Source organism: Arvicola amphibius, chromosome 6, assembly GCF_903992535.2.
Source record: "Arvicola amphibius chromosome 6, mArvAmp1.2, whole genome shotgun sequence".
Lineage (NCBI taxonomy): Eukaryota > Metazoa > Chordata > Mammalia > Rodentia > Cricetidae > Arvicola > Arvicola amphibius.
In genome coordinates, this window is record NC_052052.2 from 121,083,352 (window position 1) to 121,111,308 (window position 27,957).

The window sequence follows — 27,957 nt, forward strand, 5'->3', positions numbered from 1 at the left end:
CTGTCTCGAAAAACCAAAAAAAAAAAGTTTTCAGAATATGTATTTTAAGCCGGGCGGTGGTGGCGCACGCCTTTAATCCCAGCACTCGGGAGGCAGAGGCAGGCGGATCTCTGTGAGTTCGAGGCCAGCCTGGTCTACAAGAGCTAGGTCCAGGACAGGCTCTAAAAAAGCTGCAGAGTGGCGCACGCCTTTAATCCCAGCACTCGGGAGGCAGAGGCAGGCGGATCTCTGTGAGTTCGAGGCCAGCCTGGTCTACAAGAGCTAGTTCCAGGTCAGGCTCTAAAAAAGCTGCAGAGAAACCCTGTCTCGAAAAACAAAAAAAAAAAACAAAACAAAACAATAAAAAAGCTGCAGAGAAACCCTGTCTTGAAAAACCAAAAAAAAAGAATATGTATTTTATAATCAACAATACATAGTAGTTTTATATAGTAATATTTATGGGACATTTATTTTGATTATTTTATTTTGAGACAGTCTTATATAGCCCCAGATGGCTGTGAAATTGATATTTATCCAAGGATGACCTTAAATTACTGATCCTTTTACCTGCTCACTTCTCAAGTTCTGGGAATATATGCTTTCTACACACCTAATTTATGTGGTGCTGTGACTCACACCCAGAGCTAAGCAAGCTAAGCAAGCACACTACCAACTGACCTGTAGCTGATCCAGAAGTATGATCCTTTAAATAATTCAGGGAATAGGAGTAGCTGTCCATAGTCGTTCTGGCCTGCTGTAGAGCATTAGAGGTCATTCCCATGGCTTCACTGTACCCTGTCCCTTCAACCAAACTCTTCCTAAGTTCTATCGATCTTGATTTTATTCTCTACATCTCTGACACCAATATTTCGGCATCCACACATACATGGGGTATGAATGCCCTCTTATAACAGGGATAAAGAAGAGTCACACACATGTCTTTCTGGGTCTCACTTATTTCATGCAACACAACATCTTTCAATGCTATCCTTATTGCTACAAGTAACAGAATGTATTCCTTTTGATAGGTGAATAATGTCTAATTGCACACATGTGAGCACACAAACTCATGTGCATACACACAGAACACAAAACATGCAGAAACAGATATCTCTTTGACAAGTAGTTTTCTGTTCCTTGGGGGCAAATGTACAGTCTGTGTGAGGAAAGGGGGTGCAATCTTATTTCTATCCATGGATAAACAGAGGAAAAATTGAAGAAAGTATAGATGGAAGGTATCTTTGTGACTCTTCAGCTTACTTAGATGTTCATTAATATATCTTTGCTTATCTGAATCATCATACTTGAGTTCTGTATTAGTGAATGTGTGATTTAACTTCTTTTTACCACCCTCTCCATTTGTCAAAGGGAGAAAGACACAGCACCCACTGCATAGGGCTGTGAATAGGGATAAATGAAGTCATGTAATAAAGCTTGTCAAATGCCTGAGAAATCTCCAGTGGCTATGAAGCACTAATGTTAACTAACATTAAAGCTATCACTGAATGTTAATCATGGCTGTTTCTACCTAATATATTTGACTCCATGCTCCACTAAGAGGAAATGACACTTTGCATAGATGGGCTTGCTTATACCTGTCAACAATTTTAATCAAGTTTTTCTTCAAAGTTCCCATATTAGAAATGAAATGTAATTATCCAAGTCACAATCTACTGCGTGACTTTGGAGTTGATAGAAGAAAACACAACGTATTTATGTCCTTATACACAGAGTGTCTGCCAAATGTAGCATCTGAGGATTTTTTTTCCTTCCTGGGACAGAACATCATAGTCAACCTTTGTATCTGGGTCTTGGATCAATAGCAAATCACAAAAACATAGACAGAACATAACAAATGTCTCTTTTTGCTATCCAGGCAACATAACTGCAGTAGCGTGAGGGACTGACTGGTGATTCTCCCTACTCTACCAGATGAAGACATACAGACAAAGAATATTTCTTAGACCTTTAACCCACATATGCATCTGACCTGCTGCTGTGGGGCAGGAAACCTCAGAACTGCTCAGAACTGAAATAGATCATGACCCACCCTGGGGAATCCACTGACCCTGAATTTCTCTGAGGCACTGGGACAGCCCCACCCTCCTGCTTGTGACCTAAGACTCCAGCTCACACACTACTTGCTGCCTCCTCCTGAAGCAGCCTGACAGTTGGGATGTTGCTCCTGAGTGGATTTACCTTCTGCTACCTCTGGGTGTGTAAGTAGACATTTCGACATGCAAGGGGCAATGAAGTCATCCTCATTTCTGTTTCTTCAAATGCTGCTTCCTTTGTTTATGAGAATTTTCTCTTTGCTTGCAGTTGGACTTGGGCAGTTGGAACAACCTGAAATGTCAGTCACCAAAGCAATAGGCGAGAGTGCCCAAATAGCCTGCAAAGTCCCTCCAGACCATATTGACACAGATATACATTGGTACCGACAGAAAGAAAATCAACAGTTTGACTATCTAATAAATGTCAGGCAAAACTATAATCAACGTCCCTTAGATGGGATAAACAAGAAAATTGAAGTAAGTAAAGATCGTCAAACTTCTACTTCAACCTTGAAAGTAAATTTCCTGAAGAAAGAAGATGAAGCCTTTTACTACTGTGCGGTCTGGACGTAGCACAACATTAGAGCTTCCAGAACAGCCTGCATAAGAACCATCTCCCACCTGCGCCAACCCACATCCTTCTCAGCAAGCACAGCCACTTGCCATGTGATGCTCAGCTAAGAGGCCACCTGAGCCTCTTAGGTTCTATTTCTCCAGTGAGGCTTTGGAGACTGGAGTATGAAGGCAGGATGGCCCCACACTGTTTCCTACTCAGTTAGGGTATCTGAGAGCTAGTCAAATACAGGAAGGAGAGCTTGCAGCATGCTCTGGTCTTTTGTTAATTCATTGCACAGAGGTTTGCTGCAAATGGATGATTTAGAATTAAGTCAGGAGAGGGCAAAATATAAAGAGAGACATGCATCCCACAGGACTATTTCCTTTTATAGTTTCCTAGATCCTTTGCAAGCACTGGAGATTTTCAGAAACTGAGAGGTCTGTCTTTAATTACAATCTATAGTTTATAGTGCAGAAAGCTAGTGGCCATTTCACCTGAAAGTAAATGATCCGTTTACCGGGGTATATTAGAGACTCAAGTACAATGCTTGGGAAGTGGTTCAATGTGACAAAGCTTGGTCTACAGCCTTGGAATCACAGCTGAATCAAAGCTCTATGCCTATACTTCATTTATCTGCTAAGAAAATAATGAGAAGAAGCAATAGCATCAAGAAATGCAGTAGGTCACAGGGCAAAATGAAAAACAAAACAAAACAAAACAGCATGCTATAGTTGGTGGGTTGGTTAGAGAGAGGGATTAGGATGAAGCAGATAACTGAGTGGGTTGGTTAGTGTATATATATATATATATATATACATATATATATATATATATATATATATATATATAATCTGAAAGTCTCAAACAATAAATCAACTCCAGTTGGAATGGGACTGATGGAACATGAGACCAAACTGGACTCTCTGAATGTGGCCGATGGTGGAGGCTGACTTTGAAGCCAAGGACAATGGCGCTGGGCTTTGATTCTTCTGCATGGACGGGCTCTGTGGGAGCCTTCTCAGCTTGGTTGATCACCTTCCTGGACCTGGGGGGAATTGGGAGGACCTTGGTCTTAACATAGAGTAGGGAACCCTGATGGCTCCTTGGCCTGGAGAGGGAGGGAGGGGGGGGTATGGGTGGAGGGGAGGGGAGGGAAGGGGAAGAAGGAGGGGAGGAGATGGAAATTTTTAAATATAAAAAATAAACCATTAAAAAAATTAACAAAAACCAGTAATACATCTCCTTGCATCTCAGAAAGCAACAATATAGAAAACAATAGTTGATAATTAATGTTTATTCTGAGTTTAGTAGTAGGATCATTGAGTACATCCAAGGAACAAACACTAAAAGTATAAAACTAAAAATTCCTTTCCCACTCCCTTGAAATCTACTTTCTATAGACTGAAGTTCCAAGGTGGAATCTGCCTAGAATCTCCATGGTGGTGAGAATGGAAATGTTGTGGGTTTGAGGTCAAATTATTCTGGACTACCATTTACCACTTAATAACTCTTAATTATCCTTGATAGTGTCTGAACAAGTATTTTTGTAACTAACAGATAAATCCTTTTAGAGATATATCCCTTTGGTAGAGATATCTGCAGTGATATTTTATTTGCATTTTAATAAATAAAGCTTACCTGAAGTTCAGAGAGTAAAAAGCTGCACCAATCAGCCTTATAGATTAGCAGGGGTGACACATACTTTTAATCCCAGTAGCCATGCTAGTTTGACTTAGAAACCAAGTGGTAGTGGTGCATGCCTTTAATCCCAGCACTAGAGAAGAATATAAAATGGGAGAAGACAGCTCTTAGACACAGTCTTATTCTGAGATTCCTGGAGGCAGGATCACCATTTTGGACTGAGGTAGAGGTAAGAGCCAGTGGGTGGCTGGTTGTTTTGCTTTTCTGACCTTCAGGTTGAACCCCAATTTCTGTCTCTGGGTTTTTATTAATCATACTACAGATTTCCTCACTTTGCTATAAACCACCTGCTTAATATTTTCACCAAAGTATTTGAAAAGTGCCTTGATTGATGACTTTCTTTTGTTCCATTACCACAGAAACTTCATTAAACTGTCACATGTTGAAACACAGCATTTGTGACCATCTCAACCCATGTTCCTGCGCAATGATCGCTTATAGTTCCCTCTAAAATACTTCGTCTCTTATTCCCATTGAAGTGAGAGCTACGTTTCACAAAGATAATTCAAAGAATTAATGGGGTATCAGAAAGTGTCCTCAGGTAGGGGCTGTACTAATCACAACATTTGGGAGGTCAAGAAAAGAATGGCATGGTACTGAGGTCAGCAACATAGTAAGATATTTAGTTCAGAGGGGAGGAGGGCAGGGAAGCAGAGTACAAGGCAGAAGACAGTTTTTTGATATTATTAATGTAATTAGTATTAATAATAGATGTACTTACAATGTGGGCCTCTCCATTGGTAAAGTTTCTTCTATGGTTTTATTCAAGACATATCTGCATCTTTGGCTTGTAATTCTCCTCCATCTTCTACACATATTTAGGCTTGTTCTTTTCTGCATGTCCCAAAGGCCTCTCATATTGCATTCTTGTGGCTAAAATTCATTGTTTTCTTTGACCGAATGATCCAATTCTTTCACCTTGCCTCCAAGTTCTGATTTTCTGTTCTCCACATGATCATGCATTGATGACACTTTCCATTCTACTTTTCATAATGTGACCGACTGAAGTTTACACTTCCAGCATCATTTCTGATTGAATTTTCTTCCCTATCTCTCTCACTTTGGTCAGTTCTATTTTCACATTCTGAATTGTCTTCATTATTTTGTTTTGTTTTGTTTTGTTTTTTGAGACAGGGTTTACCTGTAGCTTGGAAGCCTATCCAGGAACTAGCTCTTGTAGACCGTACTGGCCTCGAACTCACAGAGATCTGCCTGCCTCTGCCTCCCGAGTGCTGGGATTAAAAGAGTGCACCACCACCGCCTGCCTTTCTCTTCATTATTTCATTCGGCTATTTGTTTGAATCTCTTAGAATTCATCCATGACTTTTTTTTAAAAAAATTCTCTATGTAGCTCTGGTTGTCCTAAAACTTGCTTTGCAGATCAGTCTGGCCTTGAACTCTAAAGATCCACCTGCCTCTGCCTTACAAGTATTGGGATTAAAGGCATGTGCCACCATGTGTAGCTCAGGAGTTTATTCTTTTTTTAAATTTAAATGATTTTTTATTTTATTTTATGTTCCATCCCCTGCCCTCCTCCCTCCCCCTTCCCACCTCCCCCCAAGTCCACCACTATACATTCCTAACAACGGGTAAGGGCTCCCATGGGAAGTCAACAAGCACAGTTAGTTGGGGCAGGACCAAGCCCCTCCCCCTTGCATTAAAGTTGAGCATAGCATCCAGCCGTAGGGAATGGGCTCCAATAAGCTAGTTCATGCACCAGGGATAGAGCCTGGTCCTATTGCCAGGTGCTTCACAGATAGTCCAAGTTTCACCACTGTCTCCCACATATGGAGGGTCTGGTTAGGTCCCATGGAGGCTCCACAGCTGTCGGTCTAGAGTTCATGAGTTTTCACGAGATTGGTTCAGCTGTCATTTTCATAATGACATCCAACATTCAGCAATGTATAACCATATAAAGCCTAAAAAACTTTTTAAAAAGCACTCCTAGACCCACAAAAAATGGGAGTCAATTTAGAGTTTTTTGGTAGGCATATGTTTTTAGATAGGCTCTGTTTGCTGGCAGTGGGCAGAGACACTGCTCCTTTAACAAAAGGCTTCCTGGTTTGTGCTGGGGCACAGGATACTCTGGCTCTTTCAGGAGGTCCTATTGTGAGGAACTTGAATGGGGTTTGTGAGCAGCACACTACAGGAAGCAATTTGGAGACAACAATGCCCAAATTCCCAAAATTACTGCTTGTAAATGTTTTTTTTTTCATTTAAAGGGATATGATATAGAAATGAATGCTTTGTATTGGTATAGACTTTGATCTAATGAGGGTATCAGGTAATTGTAGCTTCATAAAAGAAGTTTGACAATAATCATTCTGTTTCTATTGTGTGGAACAATTTGAGGAGTATTAGAATTAGCTCTTTGAAATTCTGGTAGAATTTTGCACTCAAGTCATCTGGTTCTGGGACTTTTTTGGTTGGGAGACTTTTAATGATTACTTCTATTTCCTTAGGGGTTATAGGTCTGTTTAAATTGTTTATCTGGTCTTAATTTAATTTTAGTATATGGAACCTATTAAGAAAGTTGTCCATTTCTTTTAAATTTTCCAATTTTATGGAGTGAAAGTTTTTGATCTGATGATTCTCTAAATTTCTTCAGTGTCTGTTGTTATGTTCCCCTTTTCGTTTCTGATTTTTGAAATTTGAATATTCTCTCTCTGCCTTTTAGTTAGTCTTGATAAGGGTTTGTCTGTCCTGTTGATTTTCTAGAAGAACCAATTCTTTGTTTTATTGATTCTTCGTATTGTTCTCTTTGTTTTTATTATATTGATTTCATCCCTCCAATTGATTATTTCCTGGTGTCTAGTCCTCCTGGCTGAGTTTGCTTATTTTTGTTCTAGAGCTTTCAGGTGTTCTGTTAATTGGCTAGTGTGGGATTTCTCCAACTACTTTATATAGACATTTAGTGCTATGAACTTTCCTCTTAGTACTGCTTTCAAAGTGCCCCATAAGTTTGGGCATGTTGTACCTTCATATTCATTGAATTCTAGGAAATCTTTAATTTCTTTCTTTATTTCTTCCTTGACCCAGAGGTGATTCAGTTGAGCATTACTCAGTTTCCTTGAGTTTCCAAGTTTTCTGGAGTTTGCATTGTTGTTCAGTTCTAACTTTAAGCCATGGTGATCCATTAAGATACAGGGGTTATTCCAATGTTTTTGTGTCTGTTGAGATTTTTGTGACCAAATACGTGGTCAGTTTTAGAGAAAGTTCCATGAGGTGCTGAGAAGAATGAATATTCTTTTGTGTTTGGGTAGAAAGTTCTATAGATGTCTATTAAGCACATTTGAGTCATAACATCTGATAGTTCCCTTGTTTCTCTGTTAATTTCCTGTCTGACAGACCTGTCCAGTGGTGAGAGTGGGCTGTTTTAATTTCCCACTATTAGTGTGCGGGGTTTGATGTGTGATTTAAGCTTTAGTGATACTTCTTTTACAAATGTGGTCACCCTTGTATCTGGGGCATAAATGTTCAGGTTTCAGACTTCATCTTGATGGATTTTTCCTGTGATGAATATAAAATATCCTTCTTCATATATTTTGTTTACCTTTAGTTTGAATTCTGTTTTGTTTGCTATTAGAATGGCTACACCAGATTGCTTCTTAGGTCGATTTGATTGGAAACTCTTTTCTCAACCCATTTTTCTGAGGAAATATCTGTCTTTGAAGTTAAAGTATGTTTCTTGTACGCAGCAGAAGGATGGACCCTGTTTTTGTATCCATTCTGTTAGTCTGTGTCTTTTTATAGGTGAGTAGAGTTCATTAATATTAAAGAATATTAATGACCAATGATTGTTAATTCCTGGGGGGGGGGGGTTGGTGGTAGTATGTGTTTGTATTTCCCTTCTTTATGATTTGCTGATGTGGGACTATGTATTTCTGCTGTTTTCGTGGGTACAGCTAACTTTCTTGGGTTGGAGTTTTCCTTGTAGTGCTTTCTGTATGGCTGGATTTGTGAATAGATGTTGTTTAAATCTGGTTTTGTCATGGAATGCCTTGTTGTCAACATATATGATGCTTGAAAAATTTACTGGGTATAGTAGTCTGGGTCTGCACAATGTCTGTCTAGGACCTTCCAGCTTTCAGAGTCTCCATTGAGAAGTTGGGTGTTATTCTGATGGGTATCTCTTTATATGTTACTTAGCATTTTTCAATTTGCAACTCTTAATATTCTTTCTGATTTTGTGTATTTGGTGTTTTGATTATTATGTGGTGAAGGGATATTTTTGGTTCAGTCTATTTTGTGTTCTGTAAGCCTTTTGTATTTTCATAGGCATGTCCTTCTTTAGATGGGAAAGTTTTCTTCTATGATTTTGTTGAATATATTTTCTGTGCCTTTGAGTTGGTGTTCTTTTCCTTATCATTATTGGGTTTGACCTTTTTCTGGGTGTTTTGTGTTATGACTTTGTTGACTTTAATGTTTTCTTTAACTATGAATCTATTTCCTCTATCACATCTTCAATGCCTGAGATTCTCTCTTCCATCTCTTACATTCTGTTGGTTATGCTCGCATCCTTAGTTCTTGTTTGTTTATACATATTTTCCATTTTATAAGATTCCCTCAGTTTGTGTTTTCTTTATTACCTCTATTTCAAGTCTTGAACTGTTTCATTTACCTGTTTGATTGTTTTTCATTGGCTTGAAGAGATTTATTGGTTTCTTCCAATTTTTCTTTTATTAATATTTATTTATTTGTTTGTTTATTTATTATGTATGCAATATTCTGTCTGTGTGTATGCCTGCACAAAAGAAGAGGGCACCAGACCCCATTACAGATGGTTGTGAGCCACCATGTGGTTGCTGGGAATTGAACTCAGGACCTTTGGAAGAGCAGGCAGTGCTCTTAACCTCTGAGCCATCTCTCCAGCCCCTCTTCCAATTTTTCATTTGTCTTTTTCTCCAAATATTTAAGAAAATTATTCATTTCCTCTTTAAGGATATCTACCGTCTCCACAAAGCTTTTATTAAGGTCATTTTATTCTGCTTCTTCTGGGTTGTGTTGTTCAGGTCTTCCTGTTGAACTATGAGGTTCTGGAGGTGCCATATTGCTATTTAGGTTATTGAATGTATTCTTGCATTGGTATCTACCCATCTCACTCCAATTGATGCAGGTAGTGTCTTTGCCTCTTCATCCGATTCTTGCTGTTGGTATCTGTTTCCCAGGGATCCTCTCTTGGACTGATTGGTGCAATGTTATCACAGCAGACAAAGTCACATACTACTCTGCCTGCTGGGATCTCATGGTGTCTCATCATCTGAGGGAACCTGTAAGAAAACCTTCTTATCCCTGCTCCTCAGCTGCACTCACAGTCTCTAAACCACCGAGGACCCTCAGTGTTCTCCTTCATGGATTCTCAGATGTTGGGACTGGGTGGGTCCTTGGGACTCATTTAACTCAAAATTGTCACTGCAAATGAGGAAGCTGGAGCCAGAGAGAATCTGGAGCTAGTGACCCACAAATGTGGCTGCCCTTGTATTTCAGCCTCAGTGCCTCTTCCTACCTCTCTTATGATCATTTCTGAGTTAAAGTTCTTTCAGCAAAATTTTGATTAGCTTTAATTCTCAACTTGGCACAAGTCCAAATCATCTGGAGAGTCTGAATGAAGAATTGTTCTTGGATTGTGATGGCATTTATGAAATAAAAATGATACCAGTCTATGAAAGTATATGAGTTTTCTCTCTTACACATGCATATATATCTGTAAGATAGATATATATGTATATGTGAATATATGTACATACATACACACAGATAGATAGACAGATAGGTTGATAGAGAAGCAGCCTGCTTGTTTTTCTTATAGAAGTCTCCAACTAGTTAGGAACCAGAAGTCACTAAAATATACCAACATTTCTGGAAGATGAACTTTTGTGAACTCAATGCACAAACTATTATTTGGTTTCAAATGTTACCTGGGGCCTAGAGAGGTGGCTTACCACCAACAGTGCTTTCACTTCTAGCAAAGGTCCTGGGTTTGACTCCCAGCACTCACACAAAGGCCCACAACTGCCTGTAACTCCAGTTCCAGGGCATTCATGCCCTCTTCTGGCGGCACTGAGCATGCACGTGCTATACAAAACATATATGCAGGCAAAATACTGACATATGTAAAACTAAAATTTTAAACATTTACATTTAATACCATAATCAGGACATAATTTCTTCTACAGTTTTGTCCTCCCATCTGCATTGGTGACTGTGAGCCAACTGTTCACAGATGGTTGTTCTGATCACCAACCTCCATCTTTAGGGACAGAGTTCATGTCTGCTCATGTAACTTAAACCTGGGCTGCCGGATCTGGGGATGACATGGTAGCCAGGTAGGCCTTTTAGGAGCTTCTCCTGAGCTCCAGGGGTTTCTGGCCATTCCTCTCCCCCAGAGGTGAGTTTCAGGATATCACAGAACTGCCTTCAGGGTCTTCCCACAAGAATTTCAGAGCACCTAGTATTAATTTCCACTTTCTAGTGTAAATAAGGGATTTATAATTTTATGGAAGATAGAATTGTATAATTTTATTTTCTTATATGAGGGAGAACAAGAAATCATCAAAGAAACCATTTCCTCGTTGCCACCACCCTGATAATAAGTCATGTTGGCAAGAGATCGTGTGGCTTCTTAGAGCATGGAAGGCTTGGTTCAGCATCCTCGGTTGCTACATTTCCATTGTCATGGCTGGAGAGCTTTCTCCCTTAAGAAGTCCCCAAATTATTGAAGTCATAGCCTTGGTATTTCTGAGAATAGAGGCATATTTGATGAATTACCTTAGCAGTTTCAGCAATATTAAGCATCTGGGAGTTAATTCTCAGAATGTTTCCTGCTGACATAGGAAAGCTGTTGGTTTGTGGCATGACCCAGCCTCCTTCTGCTTTGAGCCTTCCCATTGTTTGTTGGTACTTTCCAGTGACTGTTGCCTCAGAAGAGAGAACAGTTTGTGAGGTCAGTTCACATGGAAACTTACAAACTCCCGGATAACACAAAACTTTCCAAAGGAATCCAGGTCAACTTTGTAAGAAAGAGTTTCCAAATGGCTCATCATACCGCAGCTCAAGAGAGGGCTCATGTTTTTGTAGAAGGTCTGAGCAGTGTGACAGCTCAACATGGACCAAGAAATTTTCAAAAGGGACAAAGCTCATAGTAATTCCCTCAGGTAAGGAAGCTGCTTTATTGCTAACTTAGTAGTGAGGAACCAATGAGACTTCTCATTTTTAGAAATTGATCAACCATATCCGTCCACAACTTCGCAGTTATGAGTTATTGAAAATAGAAATAAAGCTATTTTGTAAGCAATTTCTTCTTCCTTTGTTGGTCAAAATGCATACACATAAGTAGAAGTTAGAATTTTGTGAAGACTATTCACTAATATTGCTACTATATAAAGCTACTTTTCTGTAGAAGGTCTTTTAAGTAGTACTCCTCAAAGTGGAATTTTATTAATTTCTTCTCTATGTATGTTTCTTCCTTCAGAAAATTGAAAGATTTTTATTCGTGATTATAATTACATACCTAAGGAGGTCAATGCATCCCTCTCTTTTACCTGACACCTTAGGGTATTGCAAGAACAGACAGTTTATGGCATTGAGACACTTGGATGCTGCCTACAAAAGGCTCAATTTAAAGGAATGTGTATGTTCCACAAGGCATTTGAGTCCCAGGTCCAGGCAAAGACTCTTCATGGCTTTGCATCTGTCTTGGGTCATCTATGCTCTCAGCTGATGAACAGTTTTTGTTCGGAATGATAGAGATAAAAAGGCTAAATGTGACATAAACTCTCCCTTAAAGAGTTTCCTGCCCCAAGGGTTAGGTGTTGTGATTAGGTCTCACAAGACCTTGGACTGTGGCTTCCAGAAAGTCAGGCGGCCCTGGGTTCCCAGAATCCTTTCCACTCTTAATTTGTGTAGTAGTTATTGCTTTTAAAATCCAAATTTAGGATGAGCCTTTCAAATACAAAGCATATAAAATCTGAAACACTTTTTTGGTCTAAGCATATTTGGATGAGTGATACTTGAAGTGCAGGCCAAGAAAAATTAGAGGATGCTGCCACAAATCATTCCATTAAAGAGAGAAATGCGTTAGGAAAAAAATTGAAAGCTAGACATTGTGTTAAGGAGTGTGTGCGCCTTCAGTCATTATTCTGCATTATTACAGATTTATTTATCTCCTTTCACAGAGGAAACACTAGGGCTGAGATGTGTGGTTTCTCCCTAGTTACATGAAATGCTTCTGTTGTGAAGCCAAATTTAGCCTCTTTCTCCCACAAAAGATAATGCAGATCATTCTGAATATGCGTTCATTAAATGATTAAGGTGTGTTTCTTGGGTTATTTCTATAATGTGACTAGACAGTATGACACGACTCATTTTTACTTCTGTATTGGCATCAAATTTTATGGAAATATTGAAGATGTTAAAAGAAGGAAACTACATGAAATGCACTCCTTAGTTGTACAACTTAGAGTTGTGTGACTCTAATGATGAGACGGCTATGAACATAAACACAAGTTAGCATATTCTGATGTATAGTGCAGAATTAAAATTCAGGGCTCTGGAAACATCAAGGAATCTTTCACTCAAAAGGAGCTTTTCCAAGCAAGGACTAACTTATGAGGTCATCATTAATAATTCATATCCCGGGGTTAGAGATAGCAGCACAGTTGTAGAATTCTTACCTAGCATGTCAGGAGTTTGCAGGTAAATGTGAATTTGCCTGTGAAATAATACAAGCCTTTATCAGTTGGAATTGGATCCTAATAAGAAATCATGTTATAATTCATCTAGATGCCAATTGTTCAATTCATCTGAATCATCAACCTAAAGGTATTATTCATTGTCTATGTACTAACTGTTCAAATACATGAATACTATTACTGGTTTATCAAAAGTAAATACATATTTAAAAAGTATAAGTACATGCTAGGCTAAGAACTTATTTATACACAAAAAATCTTTAAAGGGAACAGATTTCTTCTTATAGTTATGAAATTTCCTATTGATCATAGGAGAATTGTTAAGATACATAAATAACAAAAAACACCTGTTACTATCATTCATAGCCATTATCCAGGATATTTTATTTATATTTACAAAAATCTGGGCAGAGTAGATTCATGATACTGGATCTAACTGTGTTTACTTGGTGCTATGTTATGAAGCTTCTACCTAACCATTCTTCTTAAAATTATTCATATTCTCATTCATGTTGCCCTGTGTCGTGAAGACAATGGCATCCCTCTTTAGTGGGTATTGTAAGAATTATTTGAAATTAAATATGGAAATTATCTAGCTCATTACCTGAGTCTGGTAGATAATTAAATATTAACTTCTCCACAATTCAGGTTACTATCCCTTATAGATTCATATGAACTCAGTAATGCAAATATAGGGACCATACCTAACACAGATCTCACATTAGAACAGTCAGGATATGCACCATACTGATACTTTCTAACACCAATACCCCGTTTCCAAACGTTATTACAATTTAAAATTCATCTTGAAGAAGGTGAAGGTGTGGTGACCTTTATTTTCCCAGTAGCTAACTATAGAAAAAGAGGTTTTCCACTCTAATTTGAATAAACTCTAATTTTTAATAAAGATATAACAGATAATTTAGTAAAACTAGTACTTATAATATCAGATTTCTAAAATTTAAAGAAAGCAAAGTTTAAATTTCTATTGACACCAGCATCAGTTGAGAAATGCCGCCATGTCCTTACATCTGAGCAGAGTTTCCAGACATCACCTGACTTACACATCTACCACTTCGCAAAACATCTCAGTCCTGAGTATTCAGGAGGAATCACCCACCATTTTGTGGTATCGTGATTGTCTTATGTTCCAAAGCAGTTATCACACAACAAAAGAAAAGCATTTTTTCAGTTAATCTTTTATCAATATATTTATGAAATAAGCATCAACTGTAGAGGCTCTACAGTCTCAAGTAATAATTACTAAACACATATTAACTATTTTTGGATTGTTTTCTTTTATAATTTTAATTTTCTGAGTATTTCACGAGTACTGTATTTACGTCCTTCCCACTCCTCCCTTTCCTTCCGCTAGCACCACTTCCACAAATGTCCCCTCCCAACTCCTTCTCATGTTCATGGCCTCCTAATCCTTAATTCTTACACAGACAGATAGAAGGAATTTAGAAATACAACATTCTGAGTCCCTTTGGTGTTGCTAGCGTGTGTATATGATTAGGGCTGACTACCGGGGATTGAATAACCTACGAAATATCCTGATTCTCCCTCTCTCAGCAGCCATTAGTTGTCTGTAGTTTTTCATCTATGAAGAGGGACCTTGTGAGAATTCTCCCATTCAAACTGACATACCAATTGGTGCTATTGTTTCTTCAGTTTCTGTTCAGGCAACCATATTTTTGAGACTTCCTGGGTGCAGTTCCCCTTTCATATATAGAAGACACTGCCAGCAGATACCCTGGACCTCTGGCTCTTACAATCATTCCTCTCCTTCTGTGAAGTACCCCGAGTCTTAGGTGTAGAGGTTATGCACGAATTGGGGCTAGGCACCCGCTAGTCAATTGTACGCTGCATTTTGACCAGCTGTGGCCTTCTGTAATGATTTCCATCTGCTGCAAAGGGAAAATTCCTTACCATGCACAGCTGTGTGCATAGGGCAGGCATTTGGAATGCAGTTAGAAGATACACTGGTTCAGAGAAGTAGCAGTAAGAGGCTCTCCTAGGGTCGACTTCCTCCCCAGCCAAGAGTGGTGGGCTAGGTTTACAGTATCAGGCACAAATTCTCTCCATATGAGAAGGCTTGAAATCCAATTAAATGATTGCTGACTACCTCCAATATACTTGCCACTACTGCACCTTTAAAGATATTTTGCCATCTGGTCATTATGGTTTTATATTTTCCTACAGGCAAACGCTTTGATTCAGACATTTTCCCCAAGCCTACCACTTTTCTCCCTTCTGTTGCGGAAATGAATCTCCATAAGGCTGGGACATACCTTTGTCTCCTCGAGAAATTCTTCCCTGATGTTATAAGTGTATATTGGAGAGAAAAGGGTAGCGATAAGGTTCTGGAATCTCAAGAGGGAAATACCATGAAGACTAAAGATACATACATGAAGTTAAGTTGGCTGACTGTCGCTGAAGATTCAATGAATAAGGAGTATGGATGCATAGTCAAACATGAAAACAATCAGAGAGGAGTTGATCAAGAGATTCTGTTTCCTCCCGTAGATAAAGGTATGTCTATATTAACGTAAATGTGTTTCCGGAAAAAATATGTAAAAGGGAATGATCCTATTGTTATAATATGTATTGATAAAAAATGAATCTCTCTTAAATCTTACTACATATATTAAAAACACAAAACCAGGCATGTCTCACAGAATGTTATAGGAAAAATAGCAAAATGTTTGTTTTAAATTTACTCAGCCTCAGTTGAACTATGTAAAATATGCAAATACTAAACAAAATATTTTTTAGAATTGGTGCATGCATTAAATGAAACAACATATCTAAAGGCATCTAGCCACTCAGTGCATGAAATGTTGAAATGCTGTTTCCACTTTTGCTGTCTGTACTTGATTCAGACACAAGAACAATACACACCTTTTCAGAAATGTTCCACCATTTAAAATAAGCAAAACTTCCCAATTCAATATAAATGCACTAAATTTTGTCTTTAAGTTCATTTAGTTTTTAACTGACAAGATAGTGCTCATATAAAAAAAATTCATATTCAATAAAAAAAGTAGAACTATTTGGCCATTGAAGATTTATGGCAGCCTTGAGGATTCTGGTTTTTGCTTTACGTGTCGCTGTTCATAGCATTCCTAATTTAAGAGTGGATGAGGCTCACATATACAACACGTTTCTGTTTTCCATGGTGAGTTGTTCTCTTGCCATTTGTAACTTCAGCCACTTGGGTAAACATTTGCAGTGTCACCTGCATGCCAGCTCTGAGTGAGATGTGGGTGAATAGGATGAGTTAGTGACCCCATGGCTTCAGCAAAGAGCTTGCACTCTGTTTCGCATCATTTAGAACCATGCATTATTCAGGAGCCATGTCCTAGACACAGCTAGCCAGAAGGCTGAGTGGACAAAGACAGGTGTGTTCTTATCCTGAGTCTTGAAAACATACCTAAGGACCCAGAGCGACAGAGAAACAGAATCCTTTATTTTTTCCCATGTGGTTGACAAACCCTTTTGATCTCGTAGAGAAATACACAAAGGACAAAACATGGGGACATCTTTGCCATTCACCCATTACATGTTCTCATTAAGTCTTTGTCCTCTGGAAGACTTTGTTTCAGTAGCGGCCAGTGAAGTCTCTAAAGATGCCCACCTTTACCTAGGGTTTTTATGAAGAGAAAACAAATTAATAGCAATGAAGGAAGTTGTTGTTTGCCACAGCATAGCAAATCATTATGAGAGAGTTCCCATGTTCAGTTTCCAGCTTAAAGAGATAAAGGCAAGGCAAATATACAAAACTGGAGGTTAACATAGACATTCTATTAGTTTACTTGATGAATGCATGCAGAAGAGAGGTTCCAGTTATTAAAATTTACTTACAATGGATTTTGAAAAAAGTGTTTGCCATGCGTGCCTTATGCAGAAAAGAAATCAAGGCATTTCTGGTAACAGCTTTCAGCAAAGAACTTCTATTGCTGTCTCTGAGAACACGTTTTGTTTTGTGGAGTTTGTCTTGATAAAAAAATACTTAATGACATGTTTATCAAAGGACATGAAGCTGATTGCTAACACTGCAATTACCTTAGTCTGAGAGAGTTTAGAAACTCATAGATTATATTCTTAGTAACCCTATTTATTCTTTCATACCTCAATAAGTTCATGCTGGTAGAGATTTTGTTTATCTTTTAGATAATAAAATTACTAAAAGGATAAAAATAGATTTTTAGAGCCAGTAAAGCAAACATGACTGTATTTACATTTTTGCCAAACACACCCAAATCCATTTTAATGCACACAGAACTTGTTCTTCAGTAACATTCCACAGTAAAAAGAAATCCACACCTATGAGAACACATTTAGCAAAAGAATAAGCTCAAAGAACAGGTGTGTGCTTCTCTAATACTATTTAAAATAAGAAAGCACATTATTTTTGTTTTTTAAAAAACTCATAGGTACCCCTGTCTCAAGTTTCACAAAGGAAACTAGAAATATAACTTGGATTATCTGTTCATCCCAAGAAATAACTGCACTGGAACCTTCAGATATTATAGTAAAAAGAATTGAAATCTTAGCAGGTTTTTCTTTATCTCTTTTTCTTTTCTTTTCTTTTTTTCTTTTTTTTTTTTTTGACAGGGTCCTACTCTAGACATGGCTGGCCTGGAATTTACTGGATAGACCAGGCTTGATTTTTTTTCACAGTGTGACACATCAAGTCAAGTATATGCAAGCCCACATGTCAACTAATATTTTGCATATTTTTCTATTGAGCATGAATTTGTACATCCTCTCTTTTGAAGCAGAAGCTTTTCTAGTACCTATGAGTACATAAGAAAAGTGGGTCTGGGAGGGAAGTTTTATGAAGTTTTACATTGAGATTATGATAATGGTGCAATCTTTGTGAATTCAACATGTTCACATGTAGAAACATCTTATATGAATGTTACCCACAGAATTACATGTGGTGCAACTAATGTTTCTGGGATTGCAAGGCTCATATTTTAATGGCTGTCTTTCTGTTGACATTATATTTAATATGCAAATGTGTACAAATAGGTATATGGATATATTCACACACACACATATATACATATATATATATACAAATATATATATATATTGTAAAGTAATAGCCATAGATAGCTGACTGATGTTTGCTTTTTTCCCTTTAGTTTCCAACACCATTACTCCCACAGAAGCTTATTTGAAAACTGAAAATGGTGAGTATTTATTTTCTTCCTCTTACTCATCTGAACATTTGAATCTACCTTGCTTTCAGCAGAAAAGACAGAACAACTGAATTTTGTAGAACAGACTGTGTGACATTTAAGAAATCAGTCATTCCCTTGTCATCATATTAACATAGCAAATTAACAAATGAGAGTTCAGTGAGATGCTCTGAATGACTACAAAGAAGACCCTAGTCCATCCACCCATCCATCTATACAACCACCCCACCATCCATCCATCCATCCATCCATCCATCCATCCATCCATCCATCCACCTACTCACCCCACCATCCATCATTCCATCCAACCACCCCACGATCCATTTATTCATCCATCCATTTATCTATCCATCCAACCATCCCACTACACATCCATTCACCTATCATTTAATGACTGAGAAAACTGATATCAAGTTATTCTAGCATTGTTTATAAACATTGATAAATAAAACCAACAACCAAGTTCAATTCAGAGAACCAGATACTTAAAAAAAACCTACACAGGCTTCTCTTGTCTCTCCCCAGAATGTGGCTACAGAAACATGCACAGAAATAAAGAGAAAACAGTGTATTCTTTATAGGATAGTTCAATTTTGAGGATAATAAATTTAGGGCTTGAGGACCAAGAGTTACTCATCTAGAAAAAGATAAAGTGCCTCATATCAAAAGACATTGTAGCTGTAGTCCATGACCTGCAATTACACACAATTCAGAACCCCCCTGTTTTGTTAGTGTACAAAACAATGGGTTTTATAACACCATTTTCATGCATGTGTACTTTCACTTTGCTCCTCTTTGCCTCTGGTTACCACCACTAGCCCTTCTTCTCCACTCTTGTTGGAATCCACAATTCCTCTTTCATATTTATGTATTCGCTGGGCGGTGGTGGCGCACGCCTTTAATCCCAGCACTCGGGAGGCAGAGGCAGGCGGATCTCTGTGAGTTCGAGGCCAGCCTGGTCTACAAGAGCTAGTTCCAGGACAGGCTCTAGAAACTACAGGGAAACCCTGTCTCGAAAAAAACCAAAAAAATCATATTTATGTATTCATAACCTCAGTGATTCTGTGGACTTCCTTGGTATCTGTTAAAAGGTTGGCTTTTACATCTCATTTTATTGATTCTCTCTCACTCCGTCTCTCTCCCTCTTTCTGACTAGCTTGGCTAGGAGTTTGTCAAACCTATCTGTTCAGAGAACCAGCTGTGTTGCATTATTTCTTTGCATTGCTCTTTTAGTCTGTTTCATTCCTTTCCGCTCTGATTGGTTTATTATTTCTGCCACCCACTGCTTTCCGCTCTGATTGGTTTATTATTTCTGCCACCCACTGCTTTCCGCTCTGATTGGTTTATTATTTCTGCCACCCACTGCTTTCCGCTCTGATTGGTTTATTATTTCTGCCACCCACTGCTTTGAGTTTTCACCATTTCCGTTTTAAATGCATTAAAGTGAATTCTTCAATTATTTATCTGAGATTTCTTATTCTTTTTGTTTCAGAAAAACACAGGTAGCTATAAACTCTCCTCTCAGTAGTATAGTTGCAATATCCTAAAGTTTCTAATAAATTTCTTTCATTTTTATTTAAATCTAAGAATATTTTACATGTCTTTCCAGATTTATTTAATGGCCCATTAGTCATTCCATATCATTCTGTTAATCTTCTTAACAGTTGTATACTTTTTTAGTTTCGCTTGTTACTTTTACCTAGTTTTGTCCCACTGTGTTTTTGATAAGATAAAATGTATTGTTTCTTTTATTATTTGTTAACACTAGTTTTATGGCCTAAAAGGTTATCTGGGACAAAGTTCCATGAGCTTTTTAGAAGAATGTGTATTCTCAATGAGTTAAATATAATATTCTCTGGATGACTGTTAAGTCCTTTTGAAGTAAAGTTAAATTTCGAAGTTTGCTGATTTTGCAGTGTCTGGATGGTCTGTCCATTGTAAATAACTCACTATTAATTTACTTGGTCTTATCTAGTTTTTATTTACATTACTGACTCTGTCAATCACATACATTTGGGATTCTAGGTGTCTCTTGTCTGTATCTTTCCTTGGATTGATAATATTATATAATTTCAATGAATACATTTTTGAGACATTTTGAATACATTTTAACTTAGCAGTTTCTCCTACCCCATGGTTTCTTGGGTTTAATCTCTTGATCATTTACCAGAATTCATGAATTTGTATTCATGCTTATTTTTCTTTATTGATACATAAATGTAATATTTTCTCAAACAAGTATTCTATATAGTTCTTATTTTGATTGAAAACTATAAGTGCTTCATAAGTTTTATGATGTTTATAAAATATTTCCCACATATCCTATCTGTTAAATCCACACTATCTTTTAAATATTGACCCTCTCATTCACTTTTACAAGTTATATAAGCTCTTTAAAACTTTTTAATTTATAGTTCAGATATCTAGAATTCAACTCACTTTAGTGTTACCAAAGAATAAAACGTGGATGCTTAGGATGCACTCAGCCAGTTCCTGGTAGAGCAGTGATCACAGGACAGACAGCAGCTTTTACTAATACAGATGTGCTTGTCCACAAGCATCTCCCCTCCAGCAAACAAGCACAAAAGTGGGAAATTTGGGAAAATGAGTGATTAGAAAGCTGTGACTGCTTTCCTCTGCTCAGATAGAAACTGGTCTACGTCAGACTACCCCAAGGGCGTGGGATTCTGTCAGTGATTCTCAGGTTAGACACATTCATGGTGGGTAGAACACGACATAGCAGCTTAATGAGCGAAAGTCTGAAAATCAGGCAAATTTGGACTTTCTTCCAGTGGCCATATCTTTGGCGCAGCTCTGTGGCACATTTTGTGGTTGGATGTAGAAATACAGAAGAAAAGCAGGCAATCTGGACTATAATGTCACAGATGTGGTGAAAAATAAATAATGTATACTTCACAAACTTTGAAATCTTTGTGTGCAAAAACAGGTGACAACTGTTTTTTTATGGAATTTCAGAGTAACATCAATTATTCTGGGAATTGCAAGGTTTATATTTTTTTAATATGGCTTCTCCAGTCTCTGCATCAATTAATACAAACTGCATTTGTATTAATACACACACATACACACACTTTCAAATAATAAACATGAATAACTAACTAGTACTTTAATTTCTTTCAGCTTTCACAACTATTAATCCCAGAGAAAGTGTTCTGAGACATGAAAATTGTAAGTTTTAATTTATTCTTGCCTTCGCCTCATGAGAAACTGTGCATATGTGTACATATACACTTTATTTAAGATGGGTCTTGCATTGGCCTGGAACTCACCAATTAAGCTAGATTGCCTGGCCAGTTAGCCTAAGGCAGCTCTTCTTTCTTTGCCTATACAGTATAGTGACTACCAGAATGTACCCAAGTCTAACATTTTTACATGTGTTATGAGGATCAAACTCAGATTGTTACATTTTCAAGACAAGCACTTTTAACAATGAATTTATTTCCCAAAGAACCTGTCTTAAAGAAATCATGTAAGATTTTTTGACTATATCTTTAAAGCCTAATTCTTTCTTATACATGGAGTCATTCAGAATTTAACTCATTTAAGTCCTACTGTGGAATTAAATACAATTAATGTGAATCATTTCATACATTGCTTGGTATAGCAATCATCAGTCTACAAGTATGAGCCTTCATTATCACTTATGTCTGATGAGATCAATCTCCCCCCCACACACACACACATACACACACACACATTTTGTAAACTGAGACAGCTTTTCTGTTTCTCAGCCACCCAGACCCAAATAATCACTCAGACGCTATATTAATTACAACACTGTTAGGCCAGTGACTCAAGAGTATTCCTAGTTTGCTCTTATATCTTAAATCAACCCATTTCTATTAATCTATGTATCACCATGAGTCTGTGGCCTACTGGTTAAGGGTCTGGTGTCTTTCTCTTTTGGCAGCTACTTGGCATCTGCCTAATTCCATCTTATTTCTCTGTTTCTGCTTGGATTTTCCACCTTGCTATATTCTGCCCTGCCATAGATTAAAGCAGCTTCTTCATTAACCAATGGCAATAAAATATATTCACAAAATACAAAGGGGAAGTGCATTATAAGAAACTTCCAAAACTCTAGAATCAACAGAGACATCTCACTGCCTGGGCACTCACCCAAAGTTCTTCTGTAATGTTGGGACAGACATCTTCAGGCTACAGGCCTAGAGTAACTGGCAGACATTTCCATGAAGCAGGAAACTTGAAAGACTATTTTACCTATATTGGCAGTTTGTCAGTCATTTTCCTCTGTGTCCTGCATAATGTCTGGACATTATATATAGTGTCCTTCTTTTGGTAAGTTTAGCAGTCATTTATCTGTGGATCCTGCATGTCCACCTCATATAGCATACCATCAAGCAGTCAAGGCAAGAGCAATTTCTTGCCCAAATGGCTAGCTAGTCTTCCTTGTCATATTGAAGGCAAATTCCATAACGAGTTTCTTTAATGCCCATCAACCTCTCTGAAGTAATTGGTGCTGCCAGAAGCAGACATGTCTTACTGTCGAGAAAAGTCTAAGTTCTTAAAATATTTTAAATGACATATTCTGTAGGTCTTTGAAGTGTTAAAAATTACCAGCCAAAATACACCCCTGTACACTTAGAAAATCTAACTAACATGACTAGTTTGGCTATTATAGATGACTATCTATTAATTCATAATTTTTAATTACACTCTACATTTTTAAATAAACTGTATAAACACAATATCTTAAACAAAAGTAGAAATATACACATAATATAATTGACCATAAATTGTATCAATTGATCAAAATTCATACCAATGCAAAGTATTTATTTCTATATCATATCCCCTTTAAATGGAAAAAAAATCATTTATAAAGAATCATTTTAGGAATTTGGGCATTGTTTTCTCCAAACTGTTTCCTACCGCTTTCTGGGTGAAGTACTTTTAGGGTTCATAAAACCTTTCAGGGGTCTTGTTCCATCAAACCACATTATTCTGGAAGGAATCCACAGGTTCCCATCTCTGTGGAAACAAATGCAGAACCTCTTTTCCAAAGTAACATAGTCTTAGACTTAAAATTTTGAAGTCAAAATATCTTTAAAATATATATGTTGGTTTAGCTTAGCAGCCCATACAATAAAATGTCTCTTTGAAATTCAAAGAAAACATAATAATATACATAATTGAGACTCTTTGTGTATTTTTCATCTTTATGTGGCTTTTTTAACTTTACTACTTTTTAAGATTTATTACCTTTACTGCTTTAATCTATGACTGTCTGTACTCTTGTCTATACTCTTTTTCCTCTCTCTCCAAAACCTACGTACATTTTTAAAAATACTCTGTGACCATTTAGAGGTTAATTTTGTCTGAATTTGTCTTTATTGTATATCTGTAATCATTTCTGACTAGAAGCGCCTTTTTTGTTTTTGTTTTTGTTTTTGTAATGCTAAGCAGGCGTGGCTAGGACCAAGTCCATGACCCTGCCTGTTGGCTCTACTCAGTCCAACATGGCAGAGGTATATACACCACCTCTGTTATCCATGCTCATCACCACAACTCCAGGGATGTGGGTCTATGTTACCATTAAGCAACTAGTAACATGCTGCTCACAAACTCCATGTAAGTGTGGGACCTTGCAAAAAGGCAGACCAGTTCTCACTGCCAGCATGTCTCTTAAAGAAGCCATGCAGTTTTTGTTGCTGCTAATGCTGTGTCAGGAAGCCTTCTCTTAAAGGAACTGTGCCTCTGATCTCTGCCTGCAAACACAGCCTATCTTTAAAAATGTGGCTACCAACAAACTTCACTTAGCTCCCATTTTTTTTTGTGTGTGTGGGCCTAGAAGCCCTTTTTTAAAAAAAAAAAAAAGTTGTTTTTTTTTTTTTTTTTTTTTTTTTTTTTTTTTTTTTTTTTTTTTTTTTTTTTAGATCTTATGTGCATCCATGCCCCTGATGGTGGGCGCCATTTTGTAAACTGAGACTGTTTCTCAATTTTCCAGTCACCCAGACCCAAATAATCACACTGAATCTATATTAATTACAACAGTTTGGCCAATAGCATAGGTGTAGCCCTTATATCTTAACCCATTTTTATTAATCTATGTATCACCATGACGTTGTGACCTACCAGTAAGGTTCTGGCATCTTTCTCCTTTGGCAGCTATATGGCATTTCCCTGATTCCACTTCCTTTTCTCCTTTATCTCTGCTTGGAATTCCTGCCTCACTATATTCTGCCCTGCCATAGGTCAAAGCAGGTTCTTTATTAACCAATGGTAATAAAGACATATTCACAGCATACAGAGGGGAATCCCACCTCTCTCTCTCTCTCTCTCTCTCTCTCTCTCTCTCTCTCTCTCCCTCCCCCCCCCCCCCCCCCCTCTCTCTCCTTCTCTCTCTCTCTCTCATACACACACAGAGCATGTCAGATAATAGCCATGATAACTCATTAGAACTTGTTCTCATTTCTTCTAGTTAATAATTCTACTGATTTGGAAGCTTGCTTGGAAAGAAGAAAGGGTATGTCTTATTGTCTGTTTACCTTTATTTTATTATAGAGAACACGACCTTAATCTTTGTAACTTTGAACTTCTCTGATTTAAATCAAAGTCATAATGACTGGAATTGCATGATAAACTGAGTGATAGTATAATTTGACCCATTACTTCCTAGTCAACAATTGGTCTTCATACAGTATGACTTTAATTAGAGGCTACAGAATCTTTTAGTAGGTTTTTTTTTTAATCCTGGTACTTATCATATTTCCTGCACGTACAGATTTCATTTTAGACAAAGGCCCTTGATTTGGATTTTGTGTGTCTAACTTGCATACTTCTTTATTTACTCTTCTCATACACTGTAATAGTTTCCTCCAGTTTTCAGATGTGTAAGCAAATATTACGTCCTCTGGACATGTCACAATCCATATCTGGGAGGTGGGTTCCAACTCAGATCATCAAATGGCAATCGGATCATTTATTCAGTTGTGTATTTTCCCTCTAACTCGGTGTAAGAAGTTGCCTATGGTGCAATATCACATGAATTGGAAAGAACATAGACTTCAGACGGACACCTATCAGACTACTGGTCCAGTCATTTTAATGTTCAATGTACACATATATGCATGAATGAATTCTGCTGTGTAAGCAAAATTTTCTTCATTTGACAATGGAGAATAGTACCTTAAATTCACAGCTATTGCAATGAGTGTCTAGATGTCACGTGTCCAGCATAGTTATATTTAGTAAGCATAGTGAGTACTAGTTTCCTTACATATGCACCAAAAGGAGACTCATATTTTTGTTATAGGGCTGACTGTTTGTCCATATTCTCAAAGCCATGAGCTAAGAATCTGAGGTACCACATGAGGAATGGGCCTGAACAAGGACAGAGTTTGTAATATTCATTATTTGAGATCTCTTATGCAGAAAAAAACGTGGCCTTGACTCACTGAGTGGTTATTTTGGTTTTTCAATTCCATCATTGTTTTCATTGATGACAGCACATATTTCTTATAAAACTGGAAAGTATTTTGGTTCCGGTTACCTATTATAAACTAATGAGAGCTTTGAGAGAGACCGGTGAGAGTCTTGGGAAGTCTGGATTGACAAGTTCCTTCAGGCTTTTCTGAAGTGCCCTCGTCTAGAATCTCCATGTACCCTGCTGTGCTGCCATTGCTTTCCCATGAACAGCTACTCCTGATAGCACTGCAGGCAGCATCTACAATGCTGCAGATGCTCTGCTCAGTGTTCATGCTTATATTTTGTCTGGGGTGATAGTTACACTTGGAGTTGCAAAAACAGTTCTTTAAAGTCACTTCTGTGGACTAAGACTTCAGCTGTGCTTACTCAGTACCTATTAGGCAGACTACCTTTCTGTGCCCTCTGCAAATGGAAATGAAAATAATTCCTTCACCAATAACCATCAACTTATTGAAAAGATTAAAGTTTCATGGGCAAAGATGTCAGAATATTGTTTATAATTTGCTTTGTACATGATGGATATTATTTGCTTTATTTAGAAACACTGAAAGTGAAGAATTCTAAGCTTATTCCCCCATTTAACCTTCAAAAGGATCCATCTACCCCAAGGGCAATTTCTCTTTTCAGTAGTAGTAAGATTATAAATGAATTTATCAGGGGTTGTTATCAATCTGACTTTCAAGATGAGTCCTCTTGTTGGTTCTGGTAAGATTGCTAGGTGTTGTCACTCAATTAGGTCACCAGAAAAAAAGTCACTTGTCTGTGCTATTCTGTCAAAAGAGCAGATGGAACTAACTACAAGATTCTCTTAGATCAGCTGCAGCTTCAAGTTACCAACACCCTGGCATTCTACACCTACCTCAGCCTGTTCTCCAAGAGTGTGGTCCACTTGGCCTTCATTATCTTCTGTCTGTGTGGAAGAGCAGCAGTCCATCGTGATGGCCAAACTTCATGATGGATGATTCAACAGGAGGGTCGTGTTGTGTGTATCCTTTTTCTGCCCTTCAATGTCTTATGAGGGTCTAGCTGGATGTGCTTGCTGCTTTGAGCTCCTCAAGGTCACATGTGAGGAATTTAGTATCCTACTATACAGATGTTTTCAAAACAGGGAGGGAACTGATCAGCTTTACAACAAATGGGAGCACCCAGCCATCCTGACCCATCTTCTCTCAGTGCCCAGTGCCCCCAACACCTACCCAACATCCTAAAGCATCACAGGCCCAATGTAGACAAACTGTAACTTTTAGTTAGACTACTTCATGACCTTCAACCAGATAATGCCCTAAAAGCTTCTACATCATATGCTCCGAAGAACCTAATTGGAATTTGAACTCTGTGCTTTGCTTGCTAAATACAATAAAAATCATGTCTACCTTTGATATGATGTGTGCTTTTATTTGTGACAGTGACTGAAAGTTCAAGGTGCAAAGCAACACGGCAATCTAGTTATGACATGCAATGCTTGTTCATAACAAGGTCCAAAACTCTACTCCTAAGTTTGTCCCTAAGATGGTGGCTGGGACAATATTCTGGAGCAGTGGGTCCTAGAAGCTGCAGCCAAGTGCAGAAGCCCAAATGATTGTTCTCCCAGGGAAAACTAGGCCTGGCTCATTTGGCTTAAGCCATTCCCATGGAAACAGGAAAAGGTCTAGCAGGATGTGAGCAATGTGGTCAACTTTTACATTGTACATACAACAGTATCATGCTTCCCAAGCCTCACTGTTGCCAGGAGAGTGGCCCAAACTCCAGAGAGGAGTTGGGAAAGTGAGGCAGAGATGGGTAGAAATTTTCCTACAGCTATGCAGCTTATAAAAACTGCAGCTAGGTTTGAGCCCAGACTGCCTGGCTTCAGTAGCCCAACTATTTCCTTCTAAAGCATTTGTTTATGGAGCAGAAACAAGGTATTCCTCAGGAAAACCTTCCTCACCAGACTAGGAACTGCTCAAGGGAACTTTCTCTTGTAAGGAGGGAGACAGCTTGTTGGTTCCCAGCTGCTTAGCTTCAAAATAATCACGCAGAAACCAAATGATTTAAATCACTGCTTGGCCCATTAGCTCTAACTTCTTATTGGCGAACTCTTACATCTTAATTTAACCCATTTACAATAATCTGTGTATCGCCATGTGGGCAGCGGCTTACTGGAAAGTTCCCAGAGTCTGTTTCTGGCATTGGCTCCATGGCTTCTCTCTGACTCTGTCCTTCTTTCTCCTAGCATTCAGTTTAGTTTTCTCTGCCTAGCTCTGTTCCCTTATGCTCTGCTATAGGTCCAAAACAGTTCAAAGTTAGAGCTTCTA

General features: G+C 38.0%; 1 gene segment (V, D, J or C); it reads left to right on the forward strand.

Annotated features, from left to right (window-relative positions):
- The first annotated feature begins 2,068 nt into the window (after positions 1 to 2,068).
- Positions 2,069 to 26,965, forward strand: LOC119817441. The segment is given in 8 exon segments: positions 2,069 to 2,198; positions 2,302 to 2,605; positions 11,389 to 11,444; positions 15,186 to 15,515; positions 18,137 to 18,184; positions 21,335 to 21,382; positions 24,657 to 24,701; positions 26,476 to 26,965. Coding segments are annotated over 8 exon segments (1,017 nt in total).
- The last annotated feature ends 992 nt before the right edge of the window (positions 26,966 to 27,957 follow it).